The following is a 21,904-nucleotide window of genomic DNA, read 5'->3' as shown; positions in this document are numbered from 1 at the left end:
GATATAAAAAATAATATTATATAGATCTTACAAACTGGCATCTGCCCAGTACAGCCTCTGATCTTCATAGTCCAGTGTCAGACCATTTGGCCAAACCAGACTAGTGTTGACAATCTCTGTCCTGAAGTTTCCCCCCAGAGTTGCACGCTCTATCTTTGCATTGGTTCCCCAGTCGGTCCAGTACATATATCTGACCACATACAGAAATAGAAATGCATTTAAATTAACTGAGAAAATGGCTCATTAAACGTCTAAATCGTAGACCCACTGAATCAGAGACTCACCCTCTGCATGGATCGAGCATGATTGCTCTGGGTCTAGGCACCTGTGCTACAACAGTCCTCTGAGATCCATCCACTGCCATGGAGCTGATGGTCTGGTTAATGTAATCACTGTAATAGATCCTCTTATTGATCCAGTCATACGCGATGCCATCAGGAGCTCCCAGATCTCCACAGAGAAGAAATCATTCAGAAAAACGAAGATATATAAACACTAGAACTGCAAGATTAATCGTTAGAAGATCGCAATCTTGATTTAAAAACCCAAGCTATATTGTTCCTAAATGACAGTGATTCTGACAATATTCAAATATTTGCACAAAGTTCGTGCACAAATTCTTGGTGACTGTCAGACAGTAGAAAGGTATGATCCCAAATTACTCAAAATGAACGTTTGATCTGCTCCAATTAAAATTCAAAATAACAATAACAAACATGTGCATTTGTTGCCTGTGAAACAAATAACTTCTCCCATGCTTTCTTTCTTTTTTATATTTCACAATAAAAGAACAAGTTGGCTTATATGGTAAATAAGATCCAAATAATTTCCAGACTGCAAACTAGCAATTATAAAATGTAAATGTCATGCAAGATACTTTGCCAAGCCAACACTCAAATGTTGCTGCAATTAACTTTCCTCTTCTAGCTAAACCTGCAGTGTCAGAGTGCATTCTGGGTTTGAATAAGCCGCTCACCTGAGGCCACCTCTGTAGCAGGAGAGGACGGTGAAGCCAAAGTGATGAAGCTGATCTTGCTCTGGCCCGCTCCCGAGCTCTGGGCGAAATAGATCCTACCATCCAACCGGTCAAAATCCAGGGCTACCGAAGTCCGGGGAACGTTAACCACGGGAAACGGCAGCGAGTGATCCTCCGGATCCAGCCGCAGAGATCGCACAGTGCTTTCAGTCGTGTAAATAAGGTAGTCATCCCGGGACACCACACAACTGCTGTCATCCGGAGCCAGATTCCCAAAGGCACATGAACACTTCCTCGTCTGAGTTCCCGCGATGGCGAAGCACAAGTGAGCGCAGCCGGCGTTCGACTCTAAGCAGGGGTTGTTATTGAGCTCGTGGGCTGAACTTGGCTGCATTCTCTGGTCAAAGATGGTGACGTCCCGCAGCATGTTGATGTTGTCTCTGATCACGAGCGGCTGGTCGGTCGCGCCTGGCTGTTTGCTGGCTTGGAAGACTTTCTTCAGGTTTCTGTCCACCCAGATTACATTCCCCTCAAACACCGTGACGCCATATGGAGTCGGATAACGACTCCCGTACCGTACGACCTCCGTCTCGCCCCCCTCGGGCCGGACTCGTGCGATCATGTCCAGGGAATCGTCCACCCAGTAGATGTATCCGTCTCGGTGGTCCAGAGCCAAACCCCTGGGGGTGATGATGCCTGAAGAAACCAGCACTGTCCGGTTGGAACCATCTAGAAAAGCCCGCTCGATTTTGGGGGTCTGTCCATAGTCGGCCCAGAAGAGGTATCTGTTCATGGGGTCCACCACAATATGACGTGGCATGTCTACTTGGGTTTTGAGAAGAACACGACGGAACGTGGTATTGAGTCGGATGACTTCAATGTACGTCTCGGTCAAGAAGGCATTGGTGAAATAGAGGTTTCCTGTGGAAAAACAAATAAAAGAAAGAGTGGTAGCACAACATTTGCATCACAAAATAGCAAAATGTAGTCATGATTAAGTAAAAAGTAAAGTATATAAAGTAAAACTAAACTTGAGTAAATGCCTTATATAAACACTATGGAATACTTCATTTCTATTTGAAATAAATGCATTTTTTTTTTCAACTTTCTATTCATCAAAGAATCCTGAAAAAAATGTCTTATGGTTTCCACAAAAAATTCTTGAGCAGCAAATCATCATTTTAAATAATGTTCAAATTGAAAAGTTGTTTTAAACAAAAATAATATTTCACAATATTAAAAAAAATGTTCTGTATTTTTTGATAAAATAAATGCAGTCTTGGTGAGCATAAGCGGCATTTTTCAAAAACTTTACCGACCACAAACTTTTGATTGGTAGTGTGCCAAACTTGTTTATTCACATATTGGGGTCAAAAGTTTATGTTTAACAAGCCATGGGTCACCGGGGTTTAAACTAACTGAGCCTCTTATCTGTCATATATGTTAACCTGTAATCTTCTCCAATGCCACCTGTCCGTGCTTATACTAACGTGAGTTAATTAACATGTCCCTTTAGTAAGCTGTCACCATTCTGACCTCTAAAGCGGCTCTAGAACATTCCACAATAGTATAAACCACATGAAAGCAGTGACTTCACATAACGCTCCATCAATTCAGTGTATCTGAGGTACTTGGCATTAGAGTTCACATTCCTTTGAGGTACCGTACTTCACTGGTTTTGGGATGTGACCAAATTTGTTTCAATCAAAATGTTCTGTATGACAAATTCAGTAAATCTGTTTTTAACAAACAAGCACACAACCCCTCACCTGCGGCCCAGTCTACAGCAATGCCCCGTATTCCATTGCGTCCGATTCCAGAGGTGACAATGCTGCTAAACCCAGAGCCGTCCGGTTTGATCCTGCGGACTCCGTTCTGAGACGCCACGGTGCTGCTGAAGTCACACCAGTAAATGAAACCGGAAGACATGTGCACGTCTACGTGAAGAGCATTGCGGCCTACAGGACACACACACACACAAAAAGTTATAGTGCAATAATGTTTGTTTTTCCCATTGTACCATGCATTTCTCATTACACACTATATTCACAATATATTTGTAAAAGTATGCTAGCAATATACAATAAAGCAACATGTGAATAAATGTTGGCCGTAAAGCTTTAATACTTTCAGTCAGTTTGAACAGTCCACTTCAATTAATCGATTCAACACGAATCAAACGTTTGGGGTGTCACTCATAAAAGTATTTGTGTGCCATTTTTTATATATTAAAATATTTTACTGAATAAAAATGTAGTTGTTACATTCATTCACATAAACTCAAAATATTATTTCTCCCTGTTCATTTAGAGAAAAACAATAAAGACCAAATGCACTTATAATTTTTTTTACTGTACTTTAATTCATGAATTATACTTTTTAAACATTTTGAATCTAATCCTGGCTTCAATGACAATACATAAATATTAATATAAATTAATATCAATAATATTAATATGAAATAATTATTAAAAAATAAAAATAATTTGGAAATACTTTTTATATAAATATAATAGTTATGTTATATTCGCTCATATAAAAGAAAAACTTTAAATATTATCCGTCCTCGTGTTTGTGGAAAATAATGTAGACTACATGCATTTATAATTTTTAAAACTAGATTTTTACTGTATTTTAATTAATGAACACAAATATTACTATTAATAATATGAATTTGAATCATAAATATTATATACAATGCATAAATATAAAATATTATGATTCATATTATTAATATTAACTAATAAGAATATATATATATATATATATATATATATATATATATATAATTTGGAAACACTTTTATATAAAGTGATTTTATAGTAAGTAAATTTAATTTATAAAGCACATTTGCACACAGCATAAAACTGACCAAAGTGCTGTACAGTGAATAACTAAAAAGACAAATAATACAAAAAAACACATAGGCATTGTCAAAATTATACAAAACATGAATAAAAAGGAAACCTTCAATATCAGGGCACACAACACAGAACTTGTATATTTAAATAAAGCAGTAAAAATGTAATTAAATATATTTTTTGAAATAATATTTTTTATTATATGAAATATTTACTAAATATATTGTAATTATATAATATATCATTATTATATGATATTAATTATATAATATTTGAAATACTAGTATATTTGATCTGCACCGCCCAGCCCTGCTGACCCTCACCTCTGCCAGCCACGGGCACCATGGACTCCGAGTGATCCGCTCCCTCCAGACTGAAGCCCTTGATAGCAGTGAGCATAGAGATCACAACGTAGGATTGGTATGGAGAACAGGTTCTGTTATCAGCGTTGAGTTTGAAGCCAGTCGCACAGGCGCAGCTGAACAGGCCACCGGGACGCGGTAGACACAACTGATCGCATGTCCCCATGTTATTACTGCAACCGTTAGACGAGCCTGCTGAAGCTTTAGAGAGACAGACATAAAGACAAACAACTTAGACCAGATAAAGAGAATAAGAGGGAGATATTTAAAGAGATACTGATGATACTGACTCATATCTGTCTATTCTGGTAATGTATACACATTTCTGGTGCATCTCAGTATGTAGTGATACTGATATATTATCACTTCCACCTCTTACTGGAAGGACTTATACAATAGACAGCGTGCACAGCCCCAGAGAATGAACATGTGCACTGAGCACCGAACAAAGGGACATGATTCTTCTCTGAATAAAGCTGAGTGTCCCCCTGAGGCGGAGGGGAACTAATTGGTAAACTGATATCCCATTGAAAGTCATTCAGCCCTCTCTGGTAATTGCAACACGGGCATCAAGGTTACGACGACTTCCAGAAAAGACCACCACAAGTCAACCGTGGAATGAATCAGAGATAAATGCTCAACAATGACACACTGAGATGCCTACATAGGCAGCATTCTGAGGTCCAATCTCGTTTTTAAAACATTTAACTAATTGACATCACAGTCCATCAATCACAGTACATTAGGACAAATATCTGAAATTACAAGTTTTCTGAAATGTTGTGTTTAACTCTGCAAATTACACATTATCGAATTAATTATGCACTAATTTGCATTACAGAAATCTGAATATTGGATAAAGCCGGGTTCAAAATACTTGTTTCATTTTGATGACATATAAGAGTTAAAGGTTTTTACACAGAGGATATCTCTTTTTATCAAATACATTTTAACCATATTTTAGGAATATAAGGTTATGTAAATCAAATAAAGGAACTATAAAAATGAACAAACCCGTCTGTAAAAACCTTTGGAATATAGATACGAATGAAACTAAAAACTTTACTGTATGTATGTGCTACTACTCATTTTTAGAAAACGGCCTTGGGAGATATGTATTGTAATTGAAATCTACAGATGCAAATAAAAAATGTGTCATTTTATTAGCGTAGCAACATGCAAACATCAAACAACAACTGTGCATCTTCAGTGCACTTTGTGTAGGAAGAGCTGTTTGCATGATGTGTGGAGTTACTGTCTGTGAAGAGAGTTACTAATTGTTTTTTATCCAAATTCAGTGGTTTATAAAGCAGCTGCCTACGTATGTGTAGCAAAGCAGATCACTACGTTTTGGAACAATATGTTAATTATGTTTTAATACTCACAGTCTCTATAGTGTACTTTGAGTACTCTAAGACCAGCCACGTTGTCCCGCATTACGACCCGGTTGAGTCCTGTGGCTTTGTCGACACGCTCGATCACCTCAAAGTCTCGATCTGTGAAGTAAAGGTAGGAGTCGTGTATGGCCACACCCCACGGATGGGATAATCCATTCACCATAGTGATGCGGTTTGATCCATCAGGGTCACCGCGCTCGATCTGAAACATTGAAGATATATATATATCAACCAACATGGGTTTTATAAACGTTGATGCAAATCCATACATATGTATATTTGCATCAACCTTTATGTGTGTGTATGTGTATATATATATATCCACACAGTATAATATTATAGTATAAGATAATACCTAATACATTAAATTAGTGTTAAGTAGAGACATTTATAATGCTACAAAAGAATTAAAATTCAAATATGTTCTTTTGAACTTTCTATTCATCAAAGAATCCTAAAAAATGTTGCATTTCCACAAAAAAAAAAGTGTTTTCAACATTGATAACAATAATACATGTTTCTTGAGTAGCAAGTCTTCTTGATAGTTATTTTAAACTGTAATATTTCACAATCTTAATGTGTTTACTGTATTTTTGATCAAACGGTAGTGTGTTTGATATATACTGTAATACGCCAATTAATCCATACATCTAGCTAAAATCTAAAGCATGCAACTACATTAATATTTCTGATTGCATGAACCAAACATGCGGAAACGGGGCATACCACGCCAGTTCCTGTAACGGCCCAGTAGAGCTTGTTCTCTTTGATGTCTATCGTTATGAACTCCACATGTTCTAGATTATGTGTGAAGAGGATGGCGGGGTTGGAGCCGTCCATATCTGCCGACGCCACCTTGGCCGGGATACCGCTCTCTGTCCCCTGATCTGTCCAGTACATCTTTCTAAAACAGATATGAAACATCACTAAACAGAAACACCTGCAGTATATAAAATACAGCGTCTTTTTGTTTCTGAATATATTTATTTAGGACTGATCACGACTCTTGTGTATGTTGACTGTTGTTTATTGAACTATAGTCAGCTCAGAGCTGGCAGATGATATTAAAGCAGCTCAAGCTTGTTGAATTTGGGGATCAGGATCAATGCCACAGTTCTGCTTATCTGGGCTTACCCACGTGCCGGGTCCACCGCGATGCCAACGGGAGCTCCTGCGCCAGTAGGTGAGCCGCTGTTGGTGATGAGAGTTTTTCTGTACTGAGTTTCTCCTTTTAGCCTCAGAACCTGAAACAAATCAGATTGGGTTTGTCACGTTAACAGTAACAGTGAAATTATCTATACCAATTTCAATATAGTAGCAAAGTGAAGAATATGCTGTTTAACATACTCATTTATTGAAAAAATTATATTTTAAATGTTTAAAAAATCTAAGTATTAACATATTGACAAATCAACAAATAAATAAATTGTAAATTGAATATATTTCCACAGGTTGTTCAAGTAATAATTTAAGTAAATAATAAAATATAGAACAAAGAAACAAATTGAAACCAATACAACAAAGAAAAACAAAAATTTTCACCTGAATAGTAGCAGTATAAAGTATTTAAGTAAACATTTAGAAATATGTAATTCATGTATAATTATATATTTAAAACAATTACGCGTCTGTTTACATTTACCTCATCAAATACAGGTATTATATTATGTATTTTTGTATAGAAATCATTATGATTGAAAACAAAATTTTTAACTTGGCTCTTCTTGCAGCCAGTGTTATTTTAGCATTATTTTTATTTTATTATTTTATTATGATTATTTAGATTTATTTAAATACTTGAAGAATGTATTAATATTTAAAAAATTAGCTTTTATTTTTATTTTATTTTAAGCTTTGGCAATTTTGTTAGGTTCTTATGCAACGAGTGTAAAAACTGTAAAGTGCAAACTGAATATGATGTTTTCTGACACTTAGTCAGAATTGACATTTAATTCCATGTTGGAATTAATAAAAATAAAAAAATCTCTATATATATATATATATATATATATATATATATATATATATATATATATATATATATATATATTTCGTTTTATTTTAGTTCTAGTGTTAGCAATGATGGCAACTAACTGAAATAAATAAGTTTAGGTTTTTCATCTAATATTTATATTTATTTCAATTAATAACAATTATTTTGAGAAGTTTTAGTTTTAGTTTACAATAAAAACACTGCTTGTAGCACATATATCTACTGGTTACAAGACTTAAACTAGTTTTTAACATTGATAAAACTGTGTGGTCAAACTATTCTTCAGTAGGTAGAAATAAGCCCTGACAAGAACAAGCTGTGATGCAGTGAAATGAGGCTTGCCAACCTCAATAGACTGTGATGAAGGGTTAGAGTAGTACAGATTCTGCGACATCCAGTCCAGAGCCAGTCCGACCGGAGAACCCAAGATGGCTGCTGGTGCGAACTCAGTTCTGTTGGTACCATCTGACTTTACCCGATGAATCTCCCCCTGTGCAGATAAGTAAGATAAAAACCTAATTTCAGAATTCAAAACCTGTTAACTAGTTCAAATTAAGGACGCATCTTGGTTTAATCATCTGAGATAAGGTAGGAAATGTTTATATCCTTTACCGGATGTTCCACCCAATAGATCATCTGCTCAGCATCATCAAAGTCCACATCATATCCGTTCAGCAGCCCTGCGACCGGCACCATGGCGTCATTGCTCTTGTCGTTCGGGTTGAGCGGGATGCCGTAAATGATGCTGTCTCTCACCACCACCAGGAATGGATCCTCAACTGCAAAAACATCAGTACATTATACATAATTCAAACGCCATCCATAAAAAAATCATAACAATGGGCTTTTCATCAGAAACATGTTTAATTTTCAACCAATTACGTCATGCGAAATAATGACATTTTCATTTTTGAGTGAACTGTTCCTGTAAGCAAGCTTACAGATGCTTACCATCCCTTGTGAAAAAAAGTACACTTTAGCATACTTTAAAATAAAGTATTATTACATAAAGAATAAAGTGCAAACTGAATGTAATGTTGACACTTAATTGCATGTTGGAATTAATAAATAAATACATATATCAATTAGTTAAACTTAAGTTAAGAGTGCTTTTTTGACCCACTTAAGTAAGATAAAAATACATATCTATATATTTTATTGTCTTTGAAATATGTACTAACAAGCATTTATGGTAAACTAAAATATAATGTAATGTCATTGCTATTAAAACTTGTATTTCATGTATTCAAATATATTTGTAATTACACAATTGTAAAATGTATCAACTTTAAACCTAATATTGAATAACATACTTGAGTTACATTTACAATTAAGTACTTTACATATGCTTAAGCATCAAAATAAGAGCACTTCTCAAGACAAAACTTGACAAAAAATATCAAAACATAATGATTTAAAACTTTAAAAAATTTTAAAAATGCACTTCAGTGTGAGAAGAAACAGTCATGAAAGTGTACTCTCTTTAAATACACTTAAGTGGCATTTTATTTCAGTAATATATACTTTTTAGATTTAAAGTACACTGCAAGTGCACAATTAAATACACTTAAGCGCACTTTTTTTCCACAAGGGATAGCACAGATTCCCAGAATTAGGTATCATCTCGTTGCATTTAGTCTTGCAGATATGAGGTACTGGTGAAAAAGTCCTCGCCGAGTAAACTACGCCATATCAGCACAGTTGATTGTGAAAAACAGGCCATTCAATCACCGTTTGTCTGGATTAATTGTTAAACTCTCATGGAAGAATGCACTTGACAGCGCTAACAAAGGCTGAAACATGAGCGAGGTTGAGAGTCTGTCCCAAAGAGAATGTTAAGGGCTTCTTAAGACTAACGCTTTCATCCGTTACTGTCAGCTGAGCTAAGGTCTTTTATAATAGTAAATGTTTGCCTCCGCAAAGAAGCTTACTTAGTAAATCGAAAATGGGTTTCTGTTGACAAGTTTTCATTCCCCTGAAATCTATATCCAACTTTAACAGAAGACTGCTTTATTCATTCACTGCAAAGCATATTAAATGGACAGAGGCCAGCATTAAAGACATAGACACATGCATTATTCTTTAAAAAGAGCCACAAGCTGGAATAAACTGTTAAACTCATTTATCTTTGTCCATGGCGTATTTATTAAGTTAACTTAGATGGTCCAGCTTTACTACTTTAAAAGATCAGAGGTCATTTCTTACAGAGTGCTGCACTAATTATGTATTTTTGTAGGCCAAAACTACAAGTACTCGCAAGAAGTAAAAAGCTAAAGTTAGGATATAAGCGAACTACACCAGGGTTGTATAACTTCAACATCACCACCAATAGTTTCCCGACAACTCTTTTAATCTTTTTTTTTTAAATATACAAGATGGAAAGCTTGAGTTAGAACAGTTTGCACGAGTATAAACATGACGAGGCTGCAAAAAAAAGTGGACTATTGAATACAACGTTTATTAATTTTAAAGCCTAAATACAATCGCAAAAAGCAAAAGTTGGGATGTAAACTAACTACACCACGGTCGCACAACGTCAACGTCACCATCACTAAACTTTCGACAACTCTTTTAATCTTTTTTTTCTTTAAATCTACGAGTTGGAAAGCTTGAGTTTGTGTGAGTATATTAGCCACTTGTTATCAATCGCCCTTTCCAAGACCCGTACAACCTTTTAAAAAAAATCACATGGGTGTTACTGGTGTATTTTATCTTGTAGAATAAAAGTTTGTGTTCACCACAGACCTTATCTCAGGCTTTTAACTAAAAGCCCATTCAAAAAAACCATTGACTTTAGGACGTATTATTAGCCATAAGTAACTCTGTTCTCAAGATATCTGCATCAGCCACTGAAAAGCCCATATCGGCCGATGTCTCTCGTACCTCTGGCGCACGTGAACTGGTCAGCGGCGAGAGTCCAGCCAGATGGACAGGCACAGGAGTAAAACCTGGGACCAATCGCTGACAGCAGGCAGATATGAGTGCAGGGGCTCGAGCGGGGGTCACAGGGGTTAAAACCTGCAGGAGCAACACATCGAAACTTTGAGATAACATCAAATCAATATTGACCCTATTTGTTTTCTTAACACGCTTCGTCTGAACGGTTCATTGGTGCATGTTATTCTGATGAAAAAAAACAACATAATATGACTTGCTTCGTCTCTAAAACTTTGTGACATAGAAGAACACACTTTTAAGTTCACATTGAATACAGTTAAGCACACTTCTTTTTCACTAAATAAATGGTTACACTTTATTTTAAGGTGTCAGTATTCCAGTGTAATTATATAGTGTAAGTACTGAGTAATAATAATGGTCCACTTTATATTAAGCGGCTTTAAGTTCTACTGTACGTACTAACATTGAGATTAATCATTTGATGCAATGGACTTATTGTGTACATACATGTTTTTACATGTGTACTTATATTTTGAAAATACCTGCATGTAATTAATTTATGTAATTACATGTGTAATTACACTGTTTACCCTTCCCTTACATCTCAACCCACCCTTAAATCTATTAATTACCATTAAAAACCTATTAACTACCCATACTACCACACCTCTCCCTAACCTTACCCGGATCACACCTCAATAGCAGCAAAAGTGTTTTACAATACAACATGAACACAAAAAATACATTGTACTTATTTTTCGGGTTAAGTACATAGTACTTAAAGCCACTTAATATAAAGTGGGTCCCATATATTTACTATAGGCTTAGGACAGTTTATATAGGACCGTTTTATAGTAGGATGAGGGTTTGGTTTAGGTTTAATTGCATGTAATATTTTGTTAAGGCATAATTTATAGTTATTACTACAGTAACTACTGTACATGTAACATGTGTAACAATGACACTAAAATAAAGTGTTAGCAAAGAAATTACTTTCCTTTTTAGCCAGTGTGACAAAGAGCTCTTATTATTCAACCCCTTTCAACTCTTTGACTTTCAGAAATGCTTGCTGCATTTAATCCTAACAATAACACTTTGCTCTGCCGTTTATCTGTTGTGAAGCGCTGTACCTGCAGGCTGTCTGGCAGGGTGAAGTGCCACCAGGCCCATGGGCTGGGGCAGATTATACAGCATCACCGTCTGGTTCTGTCCGTGCCACTTGTTGGCCCGGATCACGCGGTTGACGTATCTGTCGGTCCAATAGACAAAATCCTCAAAAATGGTAATTGCGTGGGGATGTTGAAGTACCTTTTCATTGAGAAACAAGAGGTGTTTTATTTATTCACATGGTAAATAGGAAAAAAAACATTCATAATTGTGCAAGATACTTTATGCAAGTGTGTTAGATACTTTATGCAAATAGATGCCAATGCAGTGCATTACAAACTAGTTTATATTGCATTAGCAAATGCTGCGAGTACATTTAAATGGGGATGGTGCATTGCAAGGACATAGAGGGAAAATGGTAGGGTTTGCAAAAGTGATGCTCAATCATGTGACCAAAAGTTGAGAAGATTTCAAAGCACTCTAATGTCAACCGATTAGACATTCAGAGAGGCAGTTGCATTTGTTTTTGCTTGATTTCAAACTCCCCCAGTTCTTTCCATAACCTTTAAATGCATCGTATGCATTCAATTAAACAGTGTGCATCTGCGTTCACATACTTGCTACTACATTTTATGGCCTAATATTTAAACATTAAATCCAGATTTTAAATCATTGATGAGTTCCTGCCCAAATATTACATTTTTGAAATAGCACCATATTTGCTTGCACTGAAAAAAAAAAATTCTTACTTGATATTTTTGTTTTGTTTTCCAGTACAAATATGTAAACATTCTTAAATAAATATACATTTACTTTAAATGCTAAATGACATAAGTGAGGTAAGAAAAATAAACTTGTTTTTTTTTCCCTTTGAATTATTGCATTTTTAATTTTCTTAAAATATCTAAAACTCTGTTTATTTTTTATATATTTTTCAGAACACATGACTTTTCATCTTGTCATTTTGCATCTCAAGTAATTATTTCTTGATTCAAGAATGTTTAGATATTTATCCTGGAAAGCAAGACAAAAATACTAAGGAAGTGTACAGTATTGTTCATGCAAAGCTACAGAATCATAAACATAAATGTGCACATAAAACAAAAAGTCTCACCAAATCACTGGCTAACACTTGTTTTCGGTTCTTTCCATCGTAATCACAGTAGTCAATGAAGTCTAGGTAAGCGTCGGCAAAGTAAAGCAGATTGTTGGGGTAGTCAATTGTTAAGCCATTGGGCCAATAAAGTTTGTTGCTGATGATCGTAGTCCTTAACTTCCCATCCATGCTGGCTCTCTCAATGCGAGGATTTCTGCCCCAGTCAGTCCAAAACATCAGGTGCGTGCTGAAATACATATAGAAAAGGGCATACTGGGACTTCGTTTTCAACCAATAGTCATTTAAATTCATTTTATATACTATACAGCAATTTCCTGAGTGAAAATTATGTCTACACGATTTTTTCCAACAAGCGTGCTTGTTAAATGAGTCTTGGTCTTACTTATTTCTAGGGTCCACGACCAGAGCTCTTGGATTGGTCACGTTTTCACTAATCAACACTGTTCTGTGGGATCCGTCTAGTTTGGACACCTCTACTGTCTCCAAAACGTAGTCTGTCCAATACAGGTTTCTGCCAACCCAGTCTACGGCGAGACTCTCGGTGACGGTCACTCCACTATCAAAGATCTGGCAGGGAAGAGAAATGATATTGTAGGGGGATGATGGTTTCTGTTTACTGTAAGCGTGCCGGAGCGGCGTTTGTGTCACTCACCACGGTGCGGTCGCTTCCGTTTTTGTGAGCGCTCCATATTCTGTCCTGGGTGGTGTCGGACCAGTAAATACGATCTGTGACCGAGTCGAAATCCACCGCGACGATGTTACGGCCGTCTCGCACAAGAGACCGAATAGCGTTTGGCTGTGCGAGGATGTCGTCTGATATAATCTGATTCCGACTCGCCACTAAGAGCAAGGCCTCTCGAGATCCTGCCAGATTGAGAAAGGAATGCAGAACAGAATAGAATAATGTGAAATATTATTACAATTTAAAAAAAAAATTTCTTTCTTAATATGTTTTAAAATTGTAATTTTTTCCTGAATTTTCGGCACCATTTGAATTTATATATCAATTTTTTTTCTTCTTCTCTCTTTTGAACCAGTTTTGCACACATTTTAGAGAATTATTGTAAAGTGATCAAAACTATGGAATAGCACAAATTAAATTATAAACATTATGTAGTGACCTCAGTATATGATGCTTTAAATTACTATAAATTTCAATTCATCCATTAAAATATATATATATATAAAATAAATAAATTACATTTTAGTTTTTTTAATGAATTTGTATACAAAACAAAATTAATTATTAAGGTTGTTATGATTATTAGAATTATGGAGAGACTAAAATGTTAAACAACACCCTTGTTGATGATTTTTCTTCACTATCCAGTCATATTCATCCATTTAGAAAAACAATATAAAAAATGATTTGAAATGAAATTCATTCAAATGCACATTTTGTAAATAAAACTCAAATTCCAATCATTCAAGCATAATCCGTCTTTTCTGGTTTTGCCGTCATGACAAACATAACTCCAACTTTTTTGTGTCCAACTTCTGCATGGCATGTAAGCATTTTGTGTTTTATACTTTAATCACATATTGCCATCCAAATATGAAGTCCACAATGATCACAATTATCTCAAAATATATCAAATAACCTCGCAGGACTAGAAATGAATCCAAACGTTCTTCATGTATCAGCTCTCAGTTACAAAACTATGCAAGACATATCTAACAAGGCCAAATAGTAGGATAAAAAAGCTTTTTTCCCGTTGAAAAGCAACATTCAGGAAGAAGACGAGGTATATCGGATGACAGCATTTTTCAACAGGTTATCTCAAGGGAATGGGCTCTTGTCAGCGGCAGAGCTCATAAACAACCCTTTGTTTGGTGATTACCTCCTAATTACCCCCGTAAGAAAGTTTGTGACTGACATATATGTTATTTGTCTTATCTGTGGTAATCCGAGAAGCTGCGCTAGACCCAGCTGAGCTGGTCCAGTTGGCCCTCAGAGACCGAGCATGGCTCCACTCGCTCAGAGATCACAAAGCTCAGAGGAGACACACAAACCTGAGGCCTTGCAGGTGCGTCCGTCTGCCTCCAGAGTGTATCCGTCCTGACAATGACATCGGAAGGAGCCTCTCTCGTTGAAACAGTGCTGACTGCAGACGCCCAGAGGATGGCACTCATCCATGTCCTCACACGTCTTTGAGTCGTTGCTCAGCGTGTAGCCCATGGGACAGGTGCACTGGGCTCCAAACGGGCCCTGGATGCAGCCGTGAGTGCAGCCCGCGTTGTTATCCGAGCAGCTCTCCTGATCTACGACCAAACAGAAAAGTCAAGATGAATGCCAATGTGAAGCATATCATATGCATGAAGACACAAGGTATTGTGGGAACATGGTAAGGACAACCATTAAAGGGGAGGCTTACTAGGGCTGGGCAATATAGATTAAACAATTATCTATATTTGTATATTTATTCTAAAGCTGCATGAAAATGTGTTCCTTTTTTTCATTCAGATCAACCATTTTTGTGATTAAACAGCCATTTTTGAGCATTACATTTAAAATGTATTTTAGTTAACTAAAACTTAAAACTAAAACCATACAAAATTGTTTACTTTAAATAAAATAAATGTTAACTGAGATCAATATTTCAGCTAGTTGCCAAGAAAACATTTCTCATTTTCCTTTAGTTCAATTTAATGTACTAAAATAATAATAAAACTGAGACATATATATAAAAAAAGAGAAAAAAAAAGATTAAATTACATAACATTTTCAACAAAAAACAACAACAAAAAAGACAAAAAAACTAAATATCTAAGGCTTTAACAAATAATTAAAATAAAAATGGAAAATATTAAAATAAAAACTAATTCAAACAATTAACATAAAACTATAAGAGTATCTCAACGATAATGATGCAGTAAAACTCAAAAAAAAATTTTTTTTTTACAGTTTTTCAGGTAATAAACAACGAATGAAGAACGATATTTATTTCTTTTTGTGTACCGGTATATACCGAATTAAATGTCAAACCCACAAAGATGTATAAAAACACAATTTTCTCAGCTTTTCGCTGAAAATTACCCACATTCAAGTCTTGATAAAAAAGGAATGCATGAAGTTTTATGAAAATAATCAAAAATACTGGCGCTGATTGGCTTTTTTTTTTTTTTTTTTTCGCAGGTTAACGCAGGAGTTAATGTTCATGATGATCATTGCAGATATATTGTGAATATTCCATATATTCCCCAGCCCTAATGTTTACTGTTTAAATCCGCTGTCCTTGTTTCTGGATCTGGCATTGGGTGAGATGCATCGGTGGTTGTGCACCATTTCTATGGACTAACACATGTAAACAGTACTACAAACTACATCTCTAAGTGTCTATAATGCTAAACACACACAATCTTGCCATATTCAGACACTCTGATGGTAATCGGATGGTTAGTGAGTACAGCCAGGCAGATACTGGGATAGATTAGTGCTTCATGCAGAGGATTGTGGGTGATTAGGGATTCAGCCTACCTGGTAAGGGCTCATCTGTGAGAAGGGAAGGCAACATGGAAGGAAAATCACAGATCATTTCAATGTTAATTTCCAGATTAGCTAAACACATGCATGATTTGATGGCAAATGGGATTCATCATTCTGAAATACTCCATGAACTATTGGAATCAACATGAATTGCCATTTAATAGCTTCAATATCAAGAGAAAGATGAAAGATTTCAATGTAAATTAATGTTCTGGATTCAATACACGAAACGACAGCATCTGTGGCATGCTTTTGATTAGCACAGAAAATAATTTTGATTCATCCCTTGGTTTATAAAAATCTAGTTTATAGAAACTCACAATTGAAGTTTATGGGGCAAGACGTTTTAAATGAATCTATCGATCCAATGTTATTTTAATATTATTCAATATCGCTTCCGTTTTCATTTAATTTTTTTTAATTTTTGTTATTTATATTTTTTATTATTTATTCAATAAAATGTTTTGTTTTATTTCAGTACTTTAACTTAAGCTTATTTTATATCATTTAATTGCCAAAGGAGCAATTTTTTAAGTGCAAGTTTTTCAAGTTCATCTAATCTTTTTTACAGGTTTATTTCAATTAACGAAATTTTTTTTAATAGGTTTAGTTTCAGTTAACAGTAACAAACATCATGAAATTTTATTCAGATGTAATGCATTGCCCTATTAGAGGTGTGATGGTGTTCACTTTTTTATGAATGAGGTATAAAAAAAATTTCTGTGGTAATCAACAACATCTGTGGGTTTTAACTTAACACAGGAACATGTGTCAAATGAAAATTTTCAACCACACCCTAAAAAATGCTGGGTTGTTTTAACCCAATATTGGGTCAAATATGGACAAACCCAGCCATTGGGTTAAATTTTTAAATTGCATTTTTGATCCAACGTATGGATTTGTCCATATTTGACCCAAAATTGGGTTAAAACAACCCAGCATTTTTTTAGAGTGCATGTTTCAACCATAAGTCATTAGCACTGTTTAAATGAGACAAAGCAGAATAGAGGCTTGTGGGATTGATCTGCAGAATAAGGGCTGTTTAGGTCCTGTAGACGTACAACAATGGCTAAACATTTTGGGAAGTTTTCAACCCTCAATAGTATTTATCCAAACAACTATTCCATTCATAAACATCAAAAAATGTATTTAATTAATACTAGGGGTGTGTTCTAAAACCCAATGAGATCCTGCTGTCCACTGTCTACATAAGCAGCATCCTACAAGAATGAAAACTCGATTTAGAAAACTTTACATAGGCAGCAACTCGGTGAACATGATATTTAATGTAAGAATGTCTGCCTACATAGGCAGCTCATAGGTTTTACAACAAAGCCAGGATGTTCATTAGGGAGGTCAATATTCCTACAGTTTATGCACTACCGTTCAAAAGTTTGATTAAAGGACAAGTTCGGTATTTTACACTTAAAGCCCTGTTTACAGATCGTATCTGATGAAATAGAACGGTTAAGATTAAACTTTGGACACATGCTCCTGTCCCGAGAATTTTAGGTTTATTTAGCTTTCCCCCCCCATGGTTGTCTATGTGCACTGGCAGATTCCTTCCTAAAACACATTAAACTTTCGTTTACAAAGACGTGAAACTCACCGAGTGGTCAGGGGTGTTCACTGATATGATCCCCAAAAAAATCGCTGAAAAAGATGCTTTCCAACAGGTTTTATCGTAGTGTTTGTCCACCTCCATTGACTTGTATTGAATGTGCTGTGTGAGGTACGATATTCCTCCGCCGCTTCTTCTTCTGCTTCTTCTGTGTATTCAATGAAATGCCAGCGGTTTGCTTGCAATTGGCAAAGGTGCATTATCGCCACCAACTGGTGTCTATTATTCAAGCTCTCAACGGAAGAATCTGGGTGTGACGCGTTTGGCAAAATAGGTCCACAAAAGCTAAATAAACCTAAAATTCTCGGGACAGGAGCATGTGTCCAAATTTTAATCTTAACCGTTCTATTTCATCAGATACGGTCTGTAAACAGGGCTTTAAGTGTAAAATACCGAACTTGTCCTTTATTTTTTTTCAAAGAAGTAATTTGTTTTTTAATAAAAAGTGACAGGAGAGACATTTATATTGTTACAAAAGATTTCAAATAAATGCTGTTTTTAGAACTTTCTGTAACACAGTTTCCACAAAAATATGAAGCAGTGCAACTGTTTCCCACTGATAATAACAATACATGTTTCTTGAGAAGCAAATCATCATATTAGAAATGATTTCTGAAGGATCATGTAACATGAAGACTGGAGTAATGATGCTGAAAATTCAGCTTTGCCATCACTGAACAAGTTACATTTTACACAATGTCATTTATATTTATATTTATACTACAGGGCCGTTGAATGCTTGAATCTGATTGGTTGACGAACGTTCTGAGGTGTGCAATTATATTCAGGGAACCGCACGGCTAAAGTAGTTCCGGCAGGTCTTGACCTCATTACAGTTCCATATCACTGCGCGTAGTCAACTGTAATAACGGACAATAGGATACAATTCATAACAAGAGAAACTGCAGCCCATGCGCTTGATCTGCAATTTTCAATGTCCTATATAATCAATAAAAAATTAAACTGAATATTTAAATAAATTGATAGTCCTGTTGCACGGGTTTTCGTAATTATTGAAGATAATATAACAAATAAATAAAATTGATAGACCTATACTTGTTAAAAGGGCTTTGTGTTTCATTTATTAGTCTTCTAGTCTACTGTCACTAGAAAAAAAGAATGAACGAATTAATTAAAACGAATTGAATTAATAAATAAATAATAATATTGACGCACATGCTTCTCTCTAAGGCTGGTTATGAATGTAATTTGATACTTATGAGTCATGACTAATCATGCACGCGTTTTCAGCGCGTTCAGTCTGTTCACAGCGGTGTTTAAAATCTGCTGCATTCACAGTCAGAGAATGTTTCTAGTCGTCAAGTGTGTCCAGCATTACTCTGCTATCAGCGGCTCAAACCTCCGTTACTAACTCTAAAATGACGTTTTGGAATTAGCAACGGAGCATGGGTTTAGATGCGCAAGGAATTAGTCCTACATACAAGAGCGTTTTAATGACAAAAACTTTACAAACGTCTTGAAATTCATCATCTGAACAATATTTCGAGGTGTGGTAACTGTAGTATAAGCGGAATAATTGACTCCAGACCGTTGAATTATTATAAAAATAATGCACACCCGAGGTGTAACGGCCACTCCGCTTCGCGTCGTGACTGCATTACCACCTCGGGTGTGCATTATTTTTATAATAATTCAACGGCCTGTCGTCAATTATTCCTTACATGATACTGTGTAAAATATATTTCATAATATTTCTGTTTCTACTGAATATTTGATCAAATAAATGCAGCCTTGTTGAGGATAAGAAATGTCCTTCAAAAACTGACTAAACTTTTGAACGGTAGTGAATATGTCTTGCAGATCTCAGTAAAACATATGGCATGACTTACTGCAGAGAGGGGATTCGTCCGCCCCGTTGGGACAGTCTGGAGTGTTGTCGCACACCCTGCTGAGGTTAACACACACACTGTGTCCTGGGCACTGCCACTGCCAGCTGGGACAGCGGAACGGTGGCGTGGGACAGTCTCGCTCATCGCTGCCGTCCCGACAGTCATTATCTCCGTCACATATCCAGCCATGGAAGACACAGTTGCCATTATCGCAGCGGAACTGAGAGGTGGGGCATGTCCTCGGCGGGCAAACGTGGTGTTCGTCTGAGCCATCTTCACAGTCTGGGTGCCCGTCACACTCCCAGCTCGAGGGCACACAACTGCCGTCTGACTGGCACTGAAACTCACTCTCGTGGTGACACATGCCGGGTGGCCTAGTGGCTGGAAGGGTCAAAGGTCATGCTAAGTTAATGCATGCATGTCAATCCAAGACAGATGTTAGCGTTTCATGAGCTTTAAAAGAAATGTTCAATACAATGAAAAAGAAAAAAAAGAATTAAAAGTAAATTTTTCTTAAAAAAAACAAGGTTACACTGTATTTTGATAGTCGACTTCAGACATTCTACTAACTAATAGTAACTTTGCAACTGCCCGTCAACTAACTCTCATCAATTTGCAACTACATGTCAGATAACTCTAATTAGAGTGTTTTTTTTTTGTAGGATCTTTAGAAATATTATATTGTGAACTTATTTCCATGATAATTGAGCACATATCACCCTAATTGTAATTAACATATTTGCAAAATGCATCTCATTCTCAGTCCTGTAGTTTAAATAAATGTAATAATGATCAATTTTAAAATAATATATTCCCACATCATGGCAGTATTTGTTATACTGCATTTAATTTAAATAAAAATAGCTAATTTAAATAAAAAATAATTGTATTACAATACTAGGTTAAAAAATATTATTTTACGGTTAAACATTTATAAGAATCACCATTGAGAATAATGGGAATTACAAAAAAAAAAAAAAAACTCAAACATAAAATGCTAAAAATATATAGGTACCTAAAATACACTTAATTTTTTCTTTATTTATATATACATATTTACTTTTGTTTTTGGGGTGCACAGTGACTGGAAATTTTTGTAAGATTCACCCATTTATATACTGCATATGTAATGCAATGTCCACAATTATCATAATCGAAAAACTTCATAATTGAAGATCATCAGAACTAAAAGACAAACTTAAAATGAATTTGTTTATACTTACGACAGCCAGATTCATCGGAGCGATCGTTACAGTCAAACACCCCATCACATCGGTAGTATGAGTTGACACACTGATGCCCGTTTACACACTTGAACTCATAGGCTGTGCAGTTGTACACTGATGATCAAAAAGAACAAGAATTACTCACATATAGTCAAAAAATAAAAATCAGCTAGATCTGATTTGAACTTCCATTAGAGATTTTTTTATACTGTTTATACCGTGAAAGTTACATTTGTGTGCATGGAGAATGTTTGTTTGCACGGCCATGTCTGGTTTATGTTGAAATACATTTAATTTGTAAAGAAAAAAAATGCCATTACCACTTTAGAAATGCAATAAAAAATGTATGTTCTGCAATTCTGAACTAAACAATATTGCAGGTTAACTGCATATGATGAACTCTTACCACATCCCTGTTCGTCCGCCCCGTCTGCACAGTCTCGGTCTCCATCACACACGTAACTGGGGTCAATGCAGCGGTGGTCCGGACACTGGAACTGACCAGGGTGGCATGTGCCAAGAGAATCTAGAGAAAGTAACACCACAAGAAAAGTTCATTGCTCAGATGATGCTCAAGAGACTAAATAGGGCTCTAATTTATGTTTCTTTCAAAATCAACTTTGTCTCAATGTTTCTCTTAAAATACCTTTAGGCCCAGTTTCACAGACAGGACTTAGATTAAGCCAGGATTAGGCCTTAGTTCAATTAGGACATTAAAGTAGCTTTTATAAAGGTGCCTTTGAAAAAAAAAACATTACTGGAGTGAATCTTGAGACAAAACAATGGCAGATTATAAGAAATGTTAAAATTTCCGTTAAAACAACTCAAACTCGCCTTTTAGTCTGAGACTAGGCTTAAGCCTTGTATGTGAAACCAGAAGTAAGAGAAATAAAAATTGATTTTTTTTTCACATACAGTAAGAATATAGTGCTATGAAATTAATATGAACAGCACAGAGTTCAGATCATTTTGTTCGAACAGAATTTGATGAGAAATATACAGTATGAGT

At 35.7% G+C, this 21,904-nt stretch overlaps 1 protein-coding gene across 1 annotated transcript in view; it reads right to left on the bottom strand.

Moving 5' to 3' along the window:
• The window catches only part of lrp2a (low density lipoprotein receptor-related protein 2a), a gene marked incomplete at its 5' end in the record, with an annotated part of 105,124 nt that overhangs the window by 44,073 nt on the left and 39,147 nt on the right, over nt 1–21,904 (bottom strand). The window contains 20 exons of the mRNA XM_079618450.1: nt 32–190; nt 285–450; nt 977–1,897; nt 2,746–2,934; nt 4,161–4,400; nt 5,585–5,798; nt 6,323–6,500; nt 6,731–6,840; nt 7,936–8,079; nt 8,202–8,368; nt 10,473–10,607; nt 11,618–11,795; nt 12,709–12,937; nt 13,094–13,278; nt 13,364–13,575; nt 14,725–14,973; nt 16,190–16,204; nt 19,670–20,050; nt 20,893–21,009; nt 21,302–21,421. Coding sequence (XP_079474576.1) covers nt 32–190; nt 285–450; nt 977–1,897; nt 2,746–2,934; nt 4,161–4,400; nt 5,585–5,798; nt 6,323–6,500; nt 6,731–6,840; nt 7,936–8,079; nt 8,202–8,368; nt 10,473–10,607; nt 11,618–11,795; nt 12,709–12,937; nt 13,094–13,278; nt 13,364–13,575; nt 14,725–14,973; nt 16,190–16,204; nt 19,670–20,050; nt 20,893–21,009; nt 21,302–21,421 — 4,309 coding nt within the window. The remainder of the gene's footprint in view (nt 1–31; nt 191–284; nt 451–976; nt 1,898–2,745; nt 2,935–4,160; nt 4,401–5,584; nt 5,799–6,322; nt 6,501–6,730; nt 6,841–7,935; nt 8,080–8,201; nt 8,369–10,472; nt 10,608–11,617; nt 11,796–12,708; nt 12,938–13,093; nt 13,279–13,363; nt 13,576–14,724; nt 14,974–16,189; nt 16,205–19,669; nt 20,051–20,892; nt 21,010–21,301; nt 21,422–21,904) is intronic.

This window comes from Phoxinus phoxinus (assembly GCF_949152265.1).
Source record: "Phoxinus phoxinus genome assembly, chromosome: 7".
Classification (NCBI taxonomy): domain Eukaryota; kingdom Metazoa; phylum Chordata; class Actinopteri; order Cypriniformes; family Leuciscidae; genus Phoxinus; species Phoxinus phoxinus.
The sequence above is the reverse complement of the archived record's forward strand: the minus strand, read 5'-3'. Positions and strand labels throughout refer to the sequence as shown.